Source organism: Polypterus senegalus, chromosome 8 (assembly GCF_016835505.1).
Source record: "Polypterus senegalus isolate Bchr_013 chromosome 8, ASM1683550v1, whole genome shotgun sequence".
Classification (NCBI taxonomy): Eukaryota; Metazoa; Chordata; class Cladistia; order Polypteriformes; family Polypteridae; genus Polypterus; species Polypterus senegalus.
Window position 1 is genome coordinate 61,124,772 of NC_053161.1, and position 22,710 is coordinate 61,147,481.

Here is a 22,710-nt window from a genome sequence, read left to right on the forward strand (position 1 = left end):
TGTTAATAACAGTGTGATTATTGGTAGTGCCACTGCCACAGTTGACTTACATTGCGTTAGTTATTATACTACATGTCAGTTATACTGATAGCTTCTTTGCTACATGTATTTTGTTTGCATTTATGCTTCTCTATAACTGGGCGGTAAATGAATAAAGTTTCATACATATTATATTAATTTATCACAATACAGACCTTCATCACATATTTAAATTGCAAGCCTAAAAATACATATTACCTTGCACAAGTCGTTTCAGAGCACCGCACACACAAAATATATTTTGCACACATGCCCTTGTTCCTTAGGGGGAACATTGTATCCAGCCCGCTATATCCTAACTACAGGGTCAAGGGGGTCTGCTGGAGCCAATCCCAGCTAACACAGGGTGCAAAGCAGGAAACAAACCCCAGGCAGGGCGCCAGCCCACTGCAGGGCACGCACACGCACACACACACACACACACCCACACACCAAGCACACACTAGGAACAATTTAGGATCGCCAATGCACCTATCCTGCATGTCTTTGGATTGTGGGGGGAAACTGGAGTACCCACGCAGACATGGGGGGAACATGCAAACTCCACAAAGGGAGGACCTGGGAAGCGAACCCGGGTCACAGTAACTCACCAAACATAACAAAGACAAATTATATACATAGACAAAATCAAAAATAAAGAGTGATATACCTAAGCAACATAAATCAAAGAATACAAAATGAACAAAAGAGACATTCATCTGAATCCCAGCAAGAGGAGGAACCACTGGCTGAGATATAACAATAATATTTCAAAAATGACAATAAAAAAACAAATAAGTATAAGCCTGGGAGCTGTTACATAACACTAGTGCAGCTGGGATAGGCTCCAGCTCCATGTACCACCACAATAATAAAAAAGAGCAGATTTAAAAATCAATGAACAGATGATATTTGGAAAACAAATGCAGCTTGAAAATTCTCTTATGCTCATGTGGTGTTTTGCAGTTTCCTTATTTAACTGGCTAAAACATTTTATTATATATACTTGTGAGATGTGTATTTGGAACTTTATTACCATTTGACTTTTTTATGAAGACAACTGACAGTAAATTGTGTTCTTGTCCCTGTCTTTTTTAGGCTGAATAAAGAATGGTTGGAAATGAATACCACAATGAGAAGCACAACATCTCATCTCTCCCCCAACCAGGCTCTTCCACATGTTCTCATCTGCTCATGTCTGGTGGTACTTATTGCATCCTCATTTGCACTGAAACCTGCTATGTTGCCTTTGATTGGGCGAAAGCCATTTATTGCTGCCTGGAATGCACCTATAGACCTCTGCACTAGAAAATACAACATACATGTGAACCTGAAAATGTTCCACATTAATGGAAGTCCCAGAGGCACGCTGACTGGGCAAAAGGTTACTATATTTTATGCAAACAGACTGGGATACTATCCTTTTTATAGTGAGCAAGGTTTACCTGTGAATGGTGGTCTTCCACAGAACTTCAGCTTGCAGCATCATCTGAAGAAAGCTGAAGAGGACATTAAGTTTTACATTCCAGCTGTAAATTTCAGCGGGTTGGCCATTATAGACTGGGAATGTTGGAGGCCACAATGGACAAGAAACTGGCACAAAAAGGAAATATACAAAAGGAAATCCAGAGAACTTGTTTCTAAAACATACCTTAACATTTCAGCTGAAGAACTTGAATACTTAGCCAGGATAAGCTTTGAAAAAAGTGCAATGGAATTCATGAGAAGGACTCTAGAGCTTGGTATTAGGAAGCGACCTGGAGTTCTTTGGGGATACTACCTCTATCCAGACTGCCATAATTACAACATTCATGAACTAAACTTCACGGGATCTTGCCCCATGTTGGAACGCATTAGAAATGATGAGCTTCTTTGGTTGTGGAACAGCAGTACAGCTCTTTACCCATCCATAGCTATTAAGAAAGTGCATGCAGATAGCATCAAAAACCTGCATTTCTCCCGCTTCCGTGTCCTGGAATCTTTAAGGGTTGCTTCAATGACTTCCATGGAGTATGACCTTCCAACATTTGTCTACACTCGTCTTGGGTATCGAGATGAATCGCTTACTTTTCTTTCTACAGTAAGTTTTATTACAGAAAGACGTAAGTCTTTGAGGGTGTTTCTTGTTGACCCTTTCCTGTGGTGCTATACTTCAATATTTCATAAACCATTCAAGGTCTCTTTTTTCACAATTCTTCCTGGGTTTTTATGCTTATATTACAACTGAATGTTTTTTATGATTTTATTGATTTACATTTTAGGTGTCTCATACCAAAGGCATAATAGAAGATCTACAGCAATCTTTTGCAAATCACAATGCCACACATGGACTTGCTAAACATGTCAACAAGAATGTGTACATGTGATAGTTCTCAGGATATACAGCTGGATTAACACATTGTTGTGCAGTTATGGTACATTTCTATCGTTTGATTGTTTTTTGTATATGTTTCTTTAGCTGGGATTCTTCTTAGGATGGAAGATGGGAACAACATCATGATATTACATAGTGAACACAGTGAAGCAGTATGATGGAAATTGGATGTCACAGTGACCATTCATCTCTTGGTTATTGAAGGCAGGGAAAAGGAGACTCAGAACAAGGGTAGTGCTGGGAGTGTACAGATAATCAGCCAGTCAGTCAGTCATTTTCCAACCTGCTATATCCTAACACAGTGTCACGGGGGGTCTGCTGGAGCCAATCCCAGCCAGCACAAGGCGCAAGGCAGGAACAAACCCTGGGCAGGGCGCCAGGCCACCACAGGGCACACACACACCAGGGATAATTTAGGATCGCCAATGCACCTAACCTGCATGTTTTTGGACTGTGGGAGGAAACCCACGCAGACACAGGGAGAACTTGAAAACTCCATGCAGGGAAGTGAACCCAGGAAGTGAACCCGGGTCTCCTAACTGCGAGGCAGCAGTGCTACCACCTGCACAGATAATGTTTGTTGTTATTCTCTGTTGTTATATTTTTATCGCTATCATGGTGATGTCAAAATCTGCACCATTTTGTATCATTTTTCACTGTGTTTCCACTTCGGAGGTGCTTGGTCGCTATGCCATTGTGTGATTGACATGTATGTGGTGCACGTGAGCTCATGATGTGACTGTGGTCTTGTTTTATTAGATTGCCTTGACATTTTATGCATGTCCAAAGATTCTTTAAAGTAAACGAAAGGCTTTGTGAAATAAAAATGAGATTTAGGATTGCGCTTTTGACTAGTTTCAGTTTTGCTCTAAGCATGTCAAGATGAAAAGCAAAGAAGGCAAGATGAATGTGAACTTAGAAAAACTGTTGCAGAAGGTTCCTTACTATTTAAATAGCCTTTTCTTAAATAATTGATATGAATTGTGGAGTTTTTTTTTTTATTATTATTTATGTAGAATCTTGGATTCTATCAATGTTGTGGGAGCCCTTAAGTGGTCACAGAGGTGATTACATCTCAATCAGCACTCACATCAACTATGAGACAGTCAAGTTGCCAACAAAATTAACAGTGAGGAGGATGGAGAAGCTAAGTGGTGCTGTGATGTCATCACCAGCAAAATGCTAAAATATAACAGTATTACTAGAAATAGTTAAACAAAAAAATAATGCACCCAAACTAATCATTGTTTCTGAAACTTAACATTCATAATAGTTTTCATTCTCAAATTTTGTGTTGCCCTGTAAAATATGGGCATTAATCTCTGTTACAAGTGTACTGACCTTTGCCATATCCTGATAATTCTTCTGAAATTCCCTTTACAACTAAACCACAAAATCTCCACCATCCTCCTTAAACTGCCTGATATGACTTGCATAGTGTTATATTTTTGAATTTTATCTCTTCTCTCTTGTATGAATTGAGTACATGACAACACGTTCCAGTTGTCATGGTAACCTTTCCCATTGTTAAGGACTGTGGTGTCCAGGTTCATCACTTCCTGGTAATGGCAGTGGTGGGTTTAAATAGCCACCCAACTTCACTATGTCCATGGATAAAAAAAACTCTGCTAAATCTATTACAAATAATTCTTGTCTTTCGAATTAATATGTGGAGTTCTGGATGTTTGGTTGGTTTTTCTGATATTGATTTTCATCTTGCTCTTTTGCTTTGTTGTTTTAGCACTTTTCAAACTCCTGGTTTTGAGCTTTTTCTGTTTCACATCTCTCTTCTGATTTGCTCTTAAAAATCTTGTCTCTTTCCCAACATTAAAAACGGGAAATTCCAATTAATAGGGCATTAGAAGTGCCTAATTGTCACAAACAACTGGCATTCAACATGAATAAATAAAAATATTAATAAACATGTCATTGAGTTGCTTGGTTTTACCCATCAACAGTGAGACAGTGAAACAAATAATGTGAATAGACAACACTTTGTTCCAAATTCTAGAAAGTTTTAACACTAGTGTAAAAAAATAGAAAACTACTGGCAGAATTGTCTGGAGTTCACAAAAGCTGGCTTCACCTCTGACTTTAACACAGAGTGACGATGCGGGATCTGCTTCATGCTCCCACTTCACTTTTGGCAGCTCTTGAACCTGACACCGTCAATAATGTAACCGGATGAGCTGGACAGTGAGGACACAACGAAGCAAGGGGATGGTGCAAAAAGGTGCAAGTGCTTTCATTAAAAAAAAACAAAACAGTGTTCAAAATATGGTGCAGAGCTCCAAACGTCATTAAATAAATAATCCATTAAAAACGGAGTGAAACAGTGGAGATTAAAATCCACTAAATAAATCCTTTAAAACCGAGGTTAAAACAATGGCTGGAAGCAATCCTGGTACCTTCTTCTGCTGGTGGCTCCCCTGCTCCTCCCATCTGGGCTATGCACCAGGGGAGTCACCCTACCTGCAGTTGAGCTTCTTCTGCTACTGGTCTGGAAGCTTCCCGATCACTGGCTTCGTTCAGCTCTCACTAGACTGAGACTTGGGTTCCAGCTGTGCTTACGCTGGGGCTTCCACCTCCTGAGCCTCCAACTCCTGCTACGAGCCAACCACTTTCTGGTCATTCCTGCTTCTCACAAGCGCTCAGCAAGAGCGACCACTACTTGCTATCCCCGAGAGTTGGCCTAACACTCCTAAGGGGCTCTTCCACGCTGCTGCCTGCTCTCTCTCTCTCTCTCTTTCTCTCGCAAGCACCGGCTTTTGGCGTCCAGCTTCCTCTTCTTCCACTAACCTCCACTCACTTTCTCAATCTTTTTTTCTTCCCTTCCCTCTGCACTCGCGCTCCTACTATATTTAATGGGGATGTGGCACAGGTGTGGCGATTAGCAGTTCCCGGCATCAATTACAAATGCAGATGATTCCTCACCTGTGCATATAAGCAAGGAAACGCCTGCAGCACGTTGTGTCTGAGAACCGCTCCGGCCACACTACCACGCCCCCTCTTTAAGCCACGAGTGTGGTGATTATTTTTTTAAAAACTGCCCTTTTCTACTAAGCTATGGACTCGCTATATCACACACAGCTGGCATGGGCACTTCTCTAAATAAGTGTGGCAACACTACATTGGAGGAATGAAAGCTGAAATGGCAACACCCTTGAACAGCTGTAGGAAAACTGACACAATACAAAAAACAAATCAAAAATATATACAGTAATCCCTCCTCGATCGCGGGGGTTGCGTTCCAGACCCCCCGCGATAGGTGAAAATCCGCGAAGTAGAAACCATATGTTTGTATGGTTATTTTTATATATTTTAGGCCTTAAAAACTCTCCCACACTGTTTATAAATATTCCCCGCAGAGTTATACAGCATAATCCCGTTGTATTCTCTTAGATATAAGGTAAGATTCACTGAAATTATGTATATAAACACACTGTTTATATACAGTAAAACCTAAATATTATTTTAAAGATATTGAGTGTCTCCAATATCACATATGTTACAGCCATTATGATAGACAGGCCACCAGCAATAAATACGCATACAATGCAAGAAAAATAGTATACAGTAAATGTGTGTACAGTGACACTAAACGTACGTACATGTACTAAGTACTGTAAGTAGAAAATGAATTATGGTTACTCACCAACAATGACACGATGACTTGTCCGATAACAATGAGTTTTATTTTACTGCACAACAAAGGAGAGCGTTACAGCCCTTGTAAAGGAGCCACTCCAGGCGATTGTGTAGCACTGCCGTTGTTGTTCTTCTGGCAGTCTTCAATCCAAATCCCTAAAGCAGATTCCATCCAGACTACTGCCTTATTACATCCACTTACAACTTGTTTTGCACCCTGGTTAAAAGGACACTGCGGCCGTAGATCTTATATTCCTTTCCTATTTTTTAAATAAAAAGAATCGTAGCCTTCAACACATGCAAAACGTTTACCTTTTCGCAATCGTTAACATCTTCCGCTTTGCTGGGCACGGCCCCTGAAGCAGTAGCAGATCGTTTTGGAGCCATAATGAAGGGCTTGACTATGCACAAAGATAAACACAAAAGAGCACAACTCTTTACACAGCGAAACACGTTGATGCTGAATGAGCGAGACGAGACTTCCTGGTTAACACCGCATTCAGCAGGCAGGAACTTAACTGCGTGCTCTGATTGATTAGCTTCTCAGTCATCCGCCAATAGCGTCCCTTGTATGAAATCAACTGGGCAAACCAACTGAGGAAGCATGTACAAGAAGTAAAAAAGACACATTGTCTGCAGAACCCGCGAAGCAGCGAAAAATCTGCGTTATATATTTAGTTATGCTTTCATATAAAATCCGCGATAAAGCGAAACCGCGAAAGTCAAAGCGCGATGTAGCGAGGGATTACTGTATAATATATAAAGCAGGTTTAGGCTAGACTTTAACTCTTGTCAGTTAGAGGCCAGAGAGAAGAAGGATGGAGCAATGGCAAGTGAAGAGGGCAATGTTTGGTGCTGGACATTTGTTGTGGATATGTCACCCCACCAGGCAGATGGGAACAGAAAACACATTTAGGGTTGCAGAGATTTTGTATTTTTGTGTTATCACTTTACCGATCTCTACCTTGTCACTAACAAGTGTCTGATTTTAAAGTTATATTTATTCTGTTTTTAAAAATTTAAAAACATTTTTCATTTTTATTGTTATTGTTATGAAATTTGATTAATTACTTTTTATGTCATAGCCCACACCATTTTACAATGTTAAGGTATGAGTGCCACTATGATCTTTATAGTGAAAATGGCCATTGCCGGCCAGAAGCGGCACATGATGTCATGTGGGGGAGACATATGATGTTACTGCATTATTTCTATTTAGGGTAGAGGTGCACATTGCTACACATCCATTCTTGGGATCTGCTGCTTTAAAATATTACAAGGGTCAGGAAATTTGCAGTGTTTAATATTGACCTTGTTTTTTGGCTCTTGTTTGGATTTTGGAGTTTATTTTTGATATCAGACATATTCCTTTTCCTATTGACCATAAGCTCTGAGCTCGCCTGATCATTTGTTTTCATTTTCAGCCTTAGTGGCTTGCCAAGTTTACTCAGGCTTTGCAATACTATTTTGTTAATAAACACAATTGCTGTATTTTTAGATATTTTGACCTCTTTGATGCTACTCTGGGTTGAGGGGGGATTAAAAAAGCACTCTCAGTACAAGAGGGAATGGTGACATGAGGCCTAATTTTAGTATTTTTTGATCATGTTCAAGAAGTCAGATTCCATTATTTTCTGGTGTTCATTTTTAAAACATATTTAATCACATGCCATTTTTTCTCTTGCACATTGTGGCATATATATAATTTGTCCTTTTCAGGCAGTTAGTTTAGGACTTGCGGACTTGACCATAAAAACAAGCATTAGTCTGATGGTGATTTTTTTCTTTGTTATACTGTTGTAACTAAAACCTAGTTACTGCATTGATGTGTGTGTGTTATTATATTTTATTTTTTATGACCCTTTTCTGTTAAAGTGTGATTGCTGGGGGGCTTTCTCATTTGAAAGCTTTCTTTCAAATAACCAATACAGTAATCAAGAGCATAAAGAAGTAAGTTGTTAGTTTCGGTCCAATCTTGGATAATGGAGACTGTTTTCGGGTGACCTTTATACTGACTCATCGATGATATAACAAACAGTGCTGCCCTGATGCACCTTGGGAAAATCCCTGAGGAAACAGGTGTCACAAAAGCCACAAAACAGACAAACCAAAATGGCATCATGAAGAATGGGATGTCAGGATCCAATGGATGGTCAACTAACAAAACTGGATTTCTTGGATGTTTATACCCCCAAAACGACACCAAAATGATTTTTCTGGTTTCAGACCAGCCCAAGAATAGTAATAATAAAAACAAACCTCAAATCATAACATCTTTCTGGTTAGAATGTTAAATGCTTTTTGAGATTTTAAGATAATATTTATTATTTAAATTTAAAACTTGATAAATTTAGATTAGTGCTTCTCAATGACTGGGTCATGAGTTACTATTATTTATAATGGTAGTGAGTCATGTTGGGACATAATATTTTGTTGCTTCAATGACCCCTCCAGCTTTGACGACTGTGTTTGATTTGACAAGGGGGACCCACTCTCTGCCCTGACAATCATGTTCAATTCACCCGACGGTGAGTCGCAAAGACATTTGCATTGGAAAAAGTAGGTCATAACACCAAAAAGGATGAGAAACACTGAATTAGATAATTTGGGAAAGAGACTAATGCCAGTTTAAAGTGCAGCAATTTGGCTTAATATCATTTATCAGTATTTCCTAGTTAAAAAATTCATATTTATCAAATGTATTGATGTATGGAACAATTAAATTCAAATTATACTATACATTAATATACCTTTTAGAAATATCTATATTTTATAGTATATAGGAAGTGATTTTGTATTGGGAGTAGAGAGAAGGCAAAAAAGGCCAGGGAAGCATTTGATTAGGCTTGTCGAGCTCTTGATTTTTTCTCATTAAAGTACTTAATACAGTAGTTAAATAAAAGAGGCAATGCCGCTGACATAACTCAGATGTAACATCCAACAGCAGTGCAAACTGTGAAAAAAGTAGCTTTGAAACAAAATATGAGCACTGATACCCCACAATAACCTTAGCATCAACTTTTAGAGGTGATGTAATAGATCCATTCTATTGAAAGTAAGTTTGGATGCACGTTTTAGAAAAATATTAAATACATTCTTCATTTTGCCTGTTTCAGTTTTAATTTTTATATAATACTAGCCAAAGTACCCATCATAGACAGGTAACAGAATAATTAAAAAAGATTTGTTATCTCTGCAAATACTGCAAATGTACCTTTACTGCCTTTCCTCCGTATTTGCTTATGTATGAACACCTCTTCACCAGCACTCCCTCATTTGAGTGTGAGTCTCATACTCTTCCATTATTTGTGAGGCACCTTTCTCCCCTCCTATCTGGTTTTATACTTACCATCTTTAAAGTCGGCTGGCTTTCGTTGCATCATCAATACCAAACTGACAAATCACACCAAAACCAAACTGACTAATAACATTGGTCTGAGAAACTGGACACATAGACCTTAGTGTTTTATTATATAGTAGACTTTGCTCGCAAACCCCCAAGCCACTTTACCACTAGCCACTTTGCGGTTCTGTCGCTTTCATATGGGGATGCGGATTTGCAATTTGAGCAGATTGTTATTTCCTTGGGAATTGTTACATATACATAACAGAACTAACTATTTTACATTACAGCGAGTAATTAACCATATTTAAAAAAGTAGCGGGCTTTGCCCCCTGCTCACTACGCTCGCAAACCCCCCAGCCAGCACTTTGCACCAACTACTTTGCGTCTCTCATATGTGGTTTTCACTTTCACCAAACAAAAAATCTTTTAATTCTCGCAGATATGTCTCTTCATTGGGAAGAAACACTACTTTTCCTTGATGCAAAATTGCAAAGATGAATTAGACAATCTACAAGTCTCCGACTTACAGTTTAAATCCATTCATCCGTCCATCCATCCATCCATCCATCATCCAACCCACTATATCCTAACACAGGGTCAGGGGGGGTCTGCTGGAGCCGATCCCAGTCAACACAGGACACAAGGCAGGAATAAATCCCGGCAGGGCACCATCCCACCATAGGACACACACCCACACACCAAACACATCCGAACAATATATTCAATCTCTTTTCGCTGTTCCATTATTTCACTGAGTAATAATTTCCATTTGTTTGCACTAATGCGACCTTTACCATCATTTTTTGAGATTTTCAAATTTTAGTACTTACATTATCTCTAACCTGCTCTGCATGTGTATCACGCCACAACATTATTGAATTCTTTATGATGTTCTACTTTGTCATCTACTCTTTGTCTTTTATTTCCAGCCCCAGGCGTGGTTAAATCTTTGTCACAAAGTCTTGCCTCACGGGAAGTGAAAGTATCTCTCTGAAAAAGTCACATCTCGTCCCAGGCTAAAAAGTCTCTTCTCATTCCAGGATTTTTTTATTATAATAGAGAGATAGTAAAACGGAATTATTTGAAAGTAAATTATGTTTAATGTTGTTACATTCAAGTGTTTCGTTGCGTTATATGATTTTGCTCTGTTTGGCTTTGAAATTAACATGCAAATATTTTTAAAGTTACACTTTTACAGTAAAACAATTTTTTAAATAAAATTTTCGTCAATATCGCATTGAATTTTGATTCTGTGTCTGGACTTACATCGTGACAACGCAATGTATAACTGCCCCTGAGAGAATTTCGTTTCTTTCTCTCTAATAAATAAATGCAGAATATAAGTAAGCTTCTCCACAAATGTGCTTTCATGTTACTTTATACAGTATTACCAAAACGACCATGAGACCACAATCCCAGCAACGTTATGCACCCAACACATGGTTACATCCATAAAAGCACATGAGCAACACCCTGTAATGTCATTTTGTTGCAAACAACTTTGCACCTTGGAAACAATGAGATATCAACCAATTGAAAAGTTTAATTAATTATTTGTAAGACACAAAACACAGCATAAATATGGATAAACAGCTATAATGTTAATGTCTTCAGAGTCCTGGTGCTTTCTGTCTTGCTATATGATTTTGAGACATGGACGCTATCCAGTGACCTGAGACGAAGACTGAAGTCCTTTGGTACTGTGTGTATATGGAAAAATACAGTTGATTTGACTTTGTGTCAAATGAGCGGTTGATCATGGAGTCCCAAATGAGGTACATTATCTGCATTGTTTGTGAGGGACAGTCAGTTCCTGCACTATGGCCATATGGTGTGATTCCCCGTGGGTGATCTGGCTCACAGGATCCTCATTGTTGGGAACCCAAATGGCTGGACCAGGCCAAGTGGTCACCCACGTAACACATGGCTGTGGCAGATAGATGGTCATTTCCAAACGGTTTATACTGGACCACGTGTCTGCCTGAGGGTTTGCCAACTGGGATCCCAAGCTGTTTCGTCATGTGGTGTGCACGGTAACACACTGTACCAGTGCATGCTCCCCAACTTGACTTGACTTTTTAGCAATGAAAAACTCATAAGAGAGACATATCGGTTATTTATGTAACAGCTAAAAGAAATAACTAAGCAGGATTTGATAAACCCTTCTATAATAATATAAGAATGAGAAGCTCTAAGTCCCACCTGATTTAATAAAAGCTATCATAAAAATTTAAGAGCGAGCCGGTCCAAGCTCCACTCCCACAGGAAATTGCACTACCCTGGAAGAATATTCAAACCTGTGTAAATGTCATAAGACTAAAGTTAATGGGATGACAGGGTCCAGAATCATGCTAAGGATTTGAAAGATATGAGCAACAAAAATAAGAATACTAAAGAACATGCTTTATTAGGAAAGCTTTTCTTTTCAGGGGAAAGCAATCTCTGCAGATCTCTTCAAATGTTGAAGACTATCCAGAGACAGAAAATAATGAGCTAATAAAGTGGGGCTCAAATGGAATGAGCATATATAACGAAGAGATACAATTTTAGTAAGAAGTCTAATTGATTTCTCCTTTGATATGACTGGCTAAGATAGTTGCTTACTTCAGTGTGCCTGGGATGAAGATTCAAGTTCACGTCCCAAAAGCCAAGTAAGGATGACCTGTAAAGAATTTGCTGATTTAGGAAAGATATTCCATTTACAAGATGATCAATGCTTTTTCATGGTGCTGATTGGGAGAAAATTAATTGGCATTGACTAAATGAATTGATAAATGTTTCTTTAGTAGGCATTTTAAAGTCCCAAGAATCGTTTTACCATAGTAGGCTGGATGAGCAAATACAGTACATGTTACAATTACCTGCCTTTTTTTAAACTTCTATATATCACTGACCTAATGTGATTCTGAAGACAACAGGAAAAACAGGCTAAGTAATAAGAGTGGTCCACCATTTGGAAGATGTCAGGGGAAAGCAGTACTTCAGGGTATATTTAGCTTGTTTCATATGAAAAGAATGAGACGCCATCTTACTGGTTTTGGTGACCCTCAGGATTGATGCGCTTCCTATGATAACGGTCTCATTTGTGTATTCTACTGTGACAGTGCAGAATGAGGCAATAGACAAATATTAATAAATAAAAATTGATTAAAACTATCAGTATTTTTCAGTTGATAATAAAATAAATTAGCTGCTCAATCCCAAAGTGGGTTGTACTCATTGTTGCCAGTGTTGCTGCTCTGAGATAAAAAAACTGGAACAAGCAAGTTAAAAATCGATGAAAATGATTAATCTATGGTAAAGAATCTCAGACTAAGAAAAAGTGATTTATTTAAACTAGTCACAAAGTCTGATTTTAATCTGAATGGCTTTTATGAAACTACTACTTAAAGGCAGCAGACGGCAACCACTATCAGTCAGGCAGTGTAGTCCAGTGGAAGAGGTGTTACATTTTACTCTCTAGGCTGGCTGTTTCATTTTTTACTATTTGACTCACTATGTCACTCCAGTTGTAAAAAAACAGGTGCAATCATTTGCACATACAAAGCACCTTGTAATGGTGTTTTGTGAAAGGAATGTGTTCTATGAAATAATATAGGAGGAATTTCTTCATTTGATGACTTTATGAGTTTTACTAAGAATCTGAAATAAAGTAGCCGGACAAAGAGTGGACATAACTAAAGCAGCAAGTTACCAAATAGGCTGGTAGTACTGTGGAGGCCGTCAAATCTCAAGTTGATGTTATTTGAGAGGAATGAGGTGGGATTGATGACCATCTTGGGCTAGTGGCCTGTTCTCATTAAGATTGTTTGATAAGACTTTAGGCTTCTTTTGGTCTTCATAATGCTTACAAAACATCAGTAAATGGGTTATTCATCACTTTAATATGATGGTAAAATGGCTTGTTAATATGAAGGATTCACTGGTCTTATACTCAATATGTAATGTCAAGAGAACTGTGTCTCCGATAAGCCACCTTAGACCATTCCAAAGTGAAGTTATGTTAGTAGACCAAATTACACAGATGAATAATCACCCTACTAATGCTTTGTGTCATTAAAACCAAAAGAAGACTTTGTTTTTTCTTGTCTTGTAACCTTCTCTTTGACATCTTGTAAAGCACATTAAACTACATTCTTTGCATGAAAATATGGTAAATAAAATTAATGCTGTTGTTGCTGTTTGTTAAGGCCTTGTTAACCTACGAGTATATGAGCAATAGATAAAGTGTTACTGATTATTCTAATGTTTTAATAGTTAGATGGCAGAAGAGAAGCCAGCAAGAACAAAATTGCAAACAGGTAACAACAATAAAAAAGCCTTAATCAGACCCCGAAGCAGTAACTCCACAGCACAAATGAGACTTTCTTACAAAGCACTTAACTAAGTTCAGCACCACTTGAGCAGTAGTAGTATTGTCACGGAGTACAGTGAAATTCTTACTTGCGTGTTAAACATCTCCATCACTTCAATAATTAAACATGCCAAGCAACACAGACTGAGTGAGAGGTGAGATTAGTGCGGGCTGAATGTAGAAGGTGTGAACAAAGACAGACCTTGGGTATGAAATGTAAACAGGGAAAGGGTCCAAAGTATATAAAAATAATGAACTGAATGCATGGCTGGGTGAAAACATATTATCACACAACATATTAGTTTTAGGTATGATGATACACTGCAGGAGAATGAAAACAGTCAGAAAAAGCAATACAATACACAAATCCATGCCTAGATTCCAGTTTTATATAAACCGAACATAAGAAAGCCTTTCACTTTCATGTATTACAGCTCTGCGGAGGAATAAAACAGCCGTTAAGTTCCAAGGAGCAGATGCTTTTTCCTGCCAAGTCTTTATCCCATCCTGTGCACTCTCCCCTACTCTTCAGTTGGTGAAAATGGGGGCCCTGTACCAGAGAGAGGTGCTAGTGACGATGGTAAAGGTGGATTCAAAATGAGAGACATGTGGCTTATTATATACAGTACAAATACAATATTAAGGCCACCATACAGACTAGAGCAAAAAAAAAAGTGGAAAATGCAAGAATTCAGTCAAATGTAGGTCACAGATCCAGCCATGAATTGGGTAAAAAAAATTGACAATAACATAAAATGAAATCTGTGGTTGAGAAAAACTAAAGTAAAGGTAAAAATATTAGAAAAGCTGTGCAAAAATATCCAAGCAGCAAAAGCTACAAACAGTCATAAAAATTTAAAAAATTTCTGTTGAAAGATCTTACATATATTTCAAAATACAGGTAGTAAATGATAAAATAGGCCTCCAAAGACAACTTCATAATCAAAATTGTAAAGGGACATCAACCATGGTTTAATCATAAAAATATAAAAAGAAAATGAAAATAAAACATACTTTTACACTTTTTTCTCTGGACATTCACGTATCATGGCCTAAATGTTAATGTAGTGGAGAGGGCTTTACAGGAAAAGCTAGGTGAAACGTGGTAAAATGATATGTCACCCATTACAAATAAATTATTTATGTTTTTTAAATTGTAAAATGTATCTGCAGAATAAATACTCCTTTTACTTGTTCACTGAATTGCATGCATAACTCCTGAAAAGGATGATAATTTCTTTCACAAGCCAAATCACAAATGTAAAGTCAGCCTGCCCTCTGGTGCCCATTGTAAGCAATGAAACAGCTCAGATTACCTTCCGACTTGAAATCAGTTATGGCTCTTGAATCCAACTCTCTGCAACATCTCTCTTTTTCACAATACAGGGCACTTGGAATATGAGATGGGTTGTGACTGAGGTTCAGGGATGTTACTAATTTTGCTTAACTTGTCATTTGTGGAAGTTAAGTGTTGTTTAATCTAGGCCATATTAATAAAAAAATGATCACAAAAAATAAGTTTCAGAAATAAAATTGCAATTAATTTTTCTGTGAAATGGGTTATTAAATTATTCTAGGGTTTTATTGGCTGTTCATCTAAAATGCATATGAAATGTCTTATCAGTCAAAACAAAATGAAAAATGGAAAACAATATTTAAATGTACTTGTTTTAATGCATAGATTGTTCTTTTAGATTTTACAAAATTCTTTAAGCATGTAGATGTGAGACCCAATTCTTAATGTTATTTTTATTACAGAATGATAATATGTACACAATAGGAGAGAGTGCATCCTTGGGGGCTGCTGGCTTTGTCATCTGGGGAGATCTTAATCTAACCTCCTCAAGGGTAAGTCACACATTGAAGAACTTGTGTTATTCCTGGTAATGTGACATACTGGTGACAGTAATTAGACTTGAAATTGTCCTAAATTATTTGAAAAGTGTTGAAATGTGCCTTCAAATTTTTCCCTGTCCTGGCCAGATGCAATCTCTGTGGTACTGTACCTGTAAGCTCATAGAATCTAAATTGTTCTCTTGACTTTTTTCATATCAGATTAAATAATTTTTTTATATTGTTTGATGCTTATTAGATCGGTTTTGCTGGAAACGTTTCCTCTGCTATGAATTGGCCTAATTACTTATTTCTGCTAAAGATTTATAACTGATATTTGTTAAATTAATTATTATTATTATTAAATTATTATTATTATTATTATTATTATTATTATTATTATTAAATTGTTTATTATTATTATTATTATTAAATTGTTACATTTGGTGTCCTTTTTCATGGACATTGCCATTTTGTTTCTAACAATGGTGTTCTTTACTAGTCATAGTCACATAATAGCCATAATGTCACCACACCTTAGTGGCACTCTAGTCATGGTATCCTTGCTCTGGATCCAAAAAATGAAAACAGTCAAATAAATATCAGTGTAGGAAATGGAAAGAATCCCAAGTTAGCGTAGGTCTTCTGGTTAAAAATCGCTTTGTGTTCCAACTTCTTTTCTAGTTTAGTGTTTTGTTTGTATTGAAAGATTTGTTAGACTTTCCGGCTTCAGGCTCTTACTCGTTTTTTGGTGTATACTTTTGCCTGTTCCAATTAGATTTCCATCTCCCAGTCAATTCTTCAAACTCTTTGTGGTATATTAGTTTTAGAATGTCTGTAAGATCCCTTTCTGGAAGGGTGGCACAATGATTAGCACAACTACCTCTCACCTCCAGGGGTCTGGGTCAGTGCCTGAAGAGGACACACATACTGTAAGTTATAACTTTTTAATAGAGTGTTAGGGTTCCCCTTAGAGTTTTGAACTCCGCAGTATACTTTCATTAGATTGGAGAGTGGTTCCCCTTGGAGTTTCGAGAACAAACAAATATGTACATTGCATCAGACATAGTTACTCCACACCGGCCTGCTGCAAGCCCTTTTCTGGCTTGGATTTCCCGCTGGTCACTATTTTGTGGAATTTGCACATTTGCTCCTGTTGGTTTTCACTGGGTAATTTGGTGTATCCTCATGTGATACTTATTGATTGGGTCGAGACTATCATGGCAGTATTCTCAAGATTTGGAGGTCCTGGTGTAAATGTTTGTTATGATGGTCTGGTACCCCATTTAGGTGTGGTTCTTGCCTTCACAATACCATTGACAAGATAGTGTCCAACTTCACAAAACCCTGTCATAGAGAAAGCAGGTCTACAAAAGTGAGGGGTGAAGACCTTCACATCTAAAGTTACAGGTATACTGGACATGCCTAGGTATACTGTACACACTGTATACTGTATACAGGTATACTGTAACTCCAAAAGACTGCTGCCTTCTCATGTTTTACCAGAGAGCAAAGTCTTTACATTACTGATTTATGTGGCAAGTATGCTGTATTATCCATTCAATTTATGAATTTAGTCATTGGACAGAGGTTGAGACCCTATCTGAGCACATGCAGTGCAAGGCAGGAAGCAACCCTGCACAGGGTGCCAGTTCATCTAAGTACCTACTACAAAGCAGAACTAATTACAGTATGTATATTAAAGAAAACAATTACTTTTACCTGAATTTGACAATTAATGTCCCTTTGTCAACTTGCTTTATACTGTAAATGTTTTCAGGTGGGAATACTGGTAAAGGGTGTAAAGGGTGACAACTTCCATTGATGCTCTGAACAACACTACTTGTTTGTTTTCTAATTTGCAGTATAACTGTACCAAAGTCAAGAAGTTCCTGAATGACAATCTTGGCTTTTACATCACCAATGTGACAAAAGCGGCTGAAGTTTGCAGTGAACATCTGTGCCAGAATAATGGGAGGTGTATGAGAAAGGACTGGCAGGCACCTCACTATTTGCACTTGAACCCCAAGAACTACGTGATACGACCAACAGAAGATGGGAACTTCATTGTGATAGGAAACCCCTCTGTGGAAGAGTTGTCAGAGCTGAGAGACAGATTTAAATGTCACTGTTATCAGGGTTATGGGGGAGAAACTTGTGACAGACTGCATAAGCCAGGCACAGCTGATGGCTGCAGGCTCTCAGTCACTTACTCCCTGCTTTTGTTGTTTTTACTTCTTTACTTTATTTTATGAAGACAATGGCTGAATGGTGAGAATAGCCCACCTAGGAGTACAACAGAAGCAAATCGTGAATTGATACCTGTGTTTGACTTTTTAAACAGCTGCAGTGATTTTATTGTACATTTTTACCTCTCTATACTGAGCCAAATATTATTAGACAGATGAGTGTGTGTTTATTTTTTTACAAAGAAAAAAAAAACAGATATTAGTATACCATAAAAACTGTAAAAAAATGACCTGGCTGTATTTTCATCTGTGAAATTCTTTCAATCTCTGTACTCAGTAGCACACTGTCTAATAATTCAGAAAGGTACAGTCAAGGAATCAAAAGGCAACATCTGACAAATGTGCAATATGTGTGTCTCTGGAGAAATGGAGCTTTAGACGTCTGGTGTTGACAACCAGGTTGTATAAATCTATAAAGCTGCAGAAGTCAGTGTAAGTGCTCAGTATTTTTAAACATTATACATTCAAACTATATAGTGTACATCTATCCATCCATTCATTTGCTTTACCCTCTTATTCCATCTAAGTAGTTCTGGATGACAGAGTGCATCCTGGTGTCACTAGGCCTAAGTCATAATGCAGTTAATCACAGGGTACACTTAAATGCATCTTCAAACTCAGAACATTTAGGAGGGATTAAACCAAATCATCTTTAAAATAAACTCACGAGAATATGACAAGAATATTAAAACTCTAAAGAAATGGAGTCTGGAGTGCTAAAGCAGAAGCGCTAAGATGATTCTCTTCAAATATTCCATGTAATTAGGAAAGTTACAAACCTATAAATGAACTAGAAATCATTTTAGGGTGATTAAACTGTAAATTATTTTTTATGCCTACTCAATTATGGTATGCTGCAAAATATTTTACTCTTCAAAAGCACTTAGTGGACATTAATGATAATTTGGTCCATCAAGGCTAACAAAGAGGTTGCAGCATTTATGTCCTGATTGGGCAGTCCTTAGAACAAGTGCCTTCTTATGCAGGATGTTTTGCAGTGTCTATTTTACTGTGCAGAAATAACTTTCTCATATTCAGTGTAGGTGAGAGAGCTTTGAGGAGTACAAAAAAGCAGAAAAGAAACATAAAGTAAGAGCCTCACTGGAAAATCTCACTGGAGATCTTATTTTGCCCAGTGTTGGACATTTCAGACTTTCTTGTTTTACCAAAAATCCTTCCTAACTTTTACCACCCTATATTAGCAAATATAACTTGGCTAAGCAATACTGCTGGGGCCAAAACTAACAGAACACTTTCTGAAACTTGAAAGCACCCGTTATGAGAAGGATCTAGGAGTCATAGTGGATTTGTCACCATCTGCACTAACAGGACTGTGTGCAGAAGTAATCAAAAAGGCCAGTAAGATTTTAGGTTATGTATCACGATGCATGGAGTACAATTCAAGTGAGGTTATGCTTAAGTTATATAATGTACCGGAGGGGCCTCACATGGAGTACGGTGTACGATATTGGTCTCTATATTACAAAAAGATATAGCAACTCTAGAGAAAGTCCAAAGGAGGGTGACAAGGCTGATTCCAGGACTGAGAGGTATGAACCGTGAAGAACAGTTCAAGGTGTTGAACCTTTTCACTTAACGTAAATAGAGATTAAGGGGTGACATGACTGGTGTTCAAAGTTATGAAGGAAATTAGTATAGTGGAACCCAGCTGTTACTTTAAAATGCATTTTTCAAGAAGAACACATAGACACAAATAAAAACGTATTAATTTTGTACAAAAATCAGCATCAGTAAGCTTTTTGTCACACTGGTGGAAAGCAGGACTGTTGATGTGGAGAACCTAAGGGAATTTGACGGACAAGCTTGTTGGGATGAGCGGCCTGTTCTTGTCACAACTATTGTAAAGTCAGAATATTCTATTATTGTGATTCTGTCCTGACACATTGTGCTGCCAGTTTCATCACATCGTCAGGAATGTTACCTGAATTAAACACTTACATAACTGTGGTAATTACTGTTTGAACCTACCATTAGCACCCATAGCATTGTGCCTTATTGAAGGTGCATCAATCTACAGTATGCTGAATCAGTTAAAATACTCTGTCCCTTAAGGCGACTCTCTACTTTTTTAGGCCAAAGTGCTTTTCGATGTAAAACAGCTTGATAATAACATTTCCTCTTGTAAATTCCCCACTAACTTCACCACTGGCTACCATTAAGTGTTAAACACTACATGTAAATAACCAATGTTCAGAAATTGGAATTATAGTACCTACTGTATAAATTTAATCTTTAAGTATTTATGTTACCCTGCTCTTATAAAATTAAGAGATTGACACCACCCTGGCACAGCTATTTTTGAAATGCTTGGACTTTCCCGTTGCAATATAATCTCTGCATTAAAGAAATACTCGCTTGTGTAGTGAGAGCAGAAAGGCAGAGAGAGAGAGCAAGCCTGCTGTTGCATGATACCATACCCTCACAGCTACAGTACAATTCAGACACCCATTTGGGCACAGGGAATTCCCTCTAGCTCAACTGTGTACACTGTCATCTGCTGACTTGGAGTCTCTGTGTGAGGGAGTGTAATAGAGAAACATGAAGTCTTGAGCAATTTCTCACTGGTGACAGCATGCAATGTAATCAATATGGCTTGTTCCAACTAAAAGCCAGGAAAAGAGCAATTCAACACAACAAAATATCCATCAGTAGAGAGGTGCCAATGAAAATCTTAAGACAATAAATATGAAAATATGGTTCCCTAGTGTGTGCTTGGTGTGTGTGTGTGTGTGTGTGTGTGCACCCTGCGGTGGGCAGGCGCCCTGCCCGGGGTTTGTTTCCTGCCTTGTGCCCTGTGTTGGCTGGGATTAGCTCCAGCAGACCCCCGTGACCCTGTAGTTAGGATGTAGCAGGTTGGATACTGGATGGATGGATGGTTATTTAAAACTAAGCTCTGCTTGGCACATGGTAGTTCTTGTCTTTATCAACAAAAGTGCCTGGTTCTAAAACATGTTGAGTTCTGCCGACACAAAAATAGAAGTACATTGCGCACAGCATCCATAAATATTCCTAACCTTCTTATCCAGAACAGGGCAATAGGGTTAAAACACCAAGGATATCAAACTAGCTATTTGATGAGCTCCAGTTTAATAAAACAAAAATAGAGATAGCACATATTGAAAGAAACTCCCTTCATTATGGGCTGCAAAGGCCTACAAAATATCAGTGCTCATGTGGTGAACACTGTTCAATATATAAGCATTGCAGGTTGCAGCGATGGTGCCAATCCTGCAGATAAAAAGAACTCCAGAAGCTACACCGTTTTGTGTCAGGTATGTGTTCACTTCACAGAAGGGCTGAATTTTCAGGAATGAGTGACTAAGTGTCAGGCGAGAAAGGTGGTGCCAAAAGAAAGCCAGGCCTTTATTATAATTCTGTCAGCAGTGAGGATGTCCTTCACAGTTGATGGTGGATTTAAGAAGGCAAAACAGTGTGCAAGCATCTTATATTGTAGTGAGGGCAGCACTTCCCAGCTAATATACAATGGCAGACACTAGGCTACTCTAGAGGTATTCTAAATAAGCTTAGTTATTAGGTCACTTGCACATCAGTATGAATGTGATAACTGGCTATTTGAGAGATGAGCTTGACACCAAGTAGTAGCTGAACTACACTGAGCACTAAAGGCGAGCCTATTAACATTACAAATGAAAGACACTAAAACTTGACTTCTAAAATGAGGGCTTGCCTAAGCAATTAGAAGAATATTCTCATTCCAACAAACAGAGATCAGAATTCTAAAGATTCAGGTATATTAGTAGTGATTAAACTGTTCCTTTTTGTTATTTCAATCTGTTTTAGCCTTTTATATTCACTTTAAATCATTTTTTTAATCTGTTACATCTTTTTGCTTTTTCTTTTCTGTGGATTGAGTCACCAGAATCTCTTGACTTACATCTTAGAGGCGTCCATAGCTCCACAAAGATGGGAGACAGCATATTCATTTTACAGGTCAGCTTTAACATTGTGAGGCTTGTTTACATTTTACTCTTGTATGTCTAACAAAAGAAGAAACGATTTGGCAATTCAAAAATGAATGAATGACTGAGATGCAAAACAATTCATAAGACATGAACTGGAACAGAATGGTCTTCTAAGACCTGTTTTTCAGGGATATAAAATTAAATGTGTAGAGTGCCTTGAGCTGAAACGCTTAATGCTATAAAATAATTAAGGGAATTCACAAATCTTAACACCTATAATGTGCTAAAAATAATAATATAATTAATACAATGGTATAAAACATAATATATAATAATATAATTAGTTCTGCGGTGGGCTGGTGCCCTGCCTGAGGTTTGTTTCCTGCCTTGTGCCCTGTATTGGCTGGGATTGGCTCTAGCAGACCCCTGTGACCTGTGGTTAGGATATAGCGGGTTGGATAATGGATGGATGGATGGATAGAATTAGTGGAAGATCCTCATGCCCCATGTCCAATGCTGCCAGGTGAGACTCACATAATGGACAGACAGATGATTTTGATTTGATATACTTTGTTAATCTCTGAAGAGAAATTGTCTTTCGCATGATTTTTTGGATGTCAGAGTGCAGGGTCATCACGCTGTTGCAGTTTTTCAGGTTAAGGCCCTTGCTCAAGGGCCCAAAGGAATAGAATCCCTTCTTGCAATAAGAGGATTTTGAACCAGCAACCTTCCAGATGCCAGTGCAGATCCTTAGCCAAAGATGAACTGCTACAGCAAATCTTTCATATCAAGACAACTAAATTCAGAATTTTGATTCACCAATCAAACTATCCTATAGATGAAGTGAGGCTTTTGTCCAAATTTCATATACCTAAGATACACATTAGACTCTGGAGAATTTTCCTCATTGTTCTGTATATTTTATACTTTCTGGAACAGATCTG

The 22,710-nt window shown here is 38.0% G+C and overlaps 1 protein-coding gene across 2 annotated transcripts in view; it reads left to right on the forward strand.

Moving 5' to 3' along the window:
- The window catches only part of LOC120533979 (hyaluronidase-4), a 68,716-nt gene extending 48,160 nt beyond the window's left edge, over positions 1-20,556 (forward strand). For both annotated transcript variants that reach the window (XM_039761153.1, XM_039761155.1), the window contains exons 2-4: positions 1,117-2,098; positions 15,499-15,588; positions 17,439-20,556. In XM_039761153.1, coding sequence (XP_039617087.1) covers positions 1,139-2,098; positions 15,499-15,588; positions 17,439-17,828 — 1,440 coding nt within the window. In that variant the 5' untranslated portion in view covers positions 1,117-1,138 and the 3' untranslated portion in view covers positions 17,829-20,556. The remainder of the gene's footprint in view (positions 1-1,116; positions 2,099-15,498; positions 15,589-17,438) is intronic.
- Positions 20,557-22,710: the final 2,154 nt, after the last annotated feature.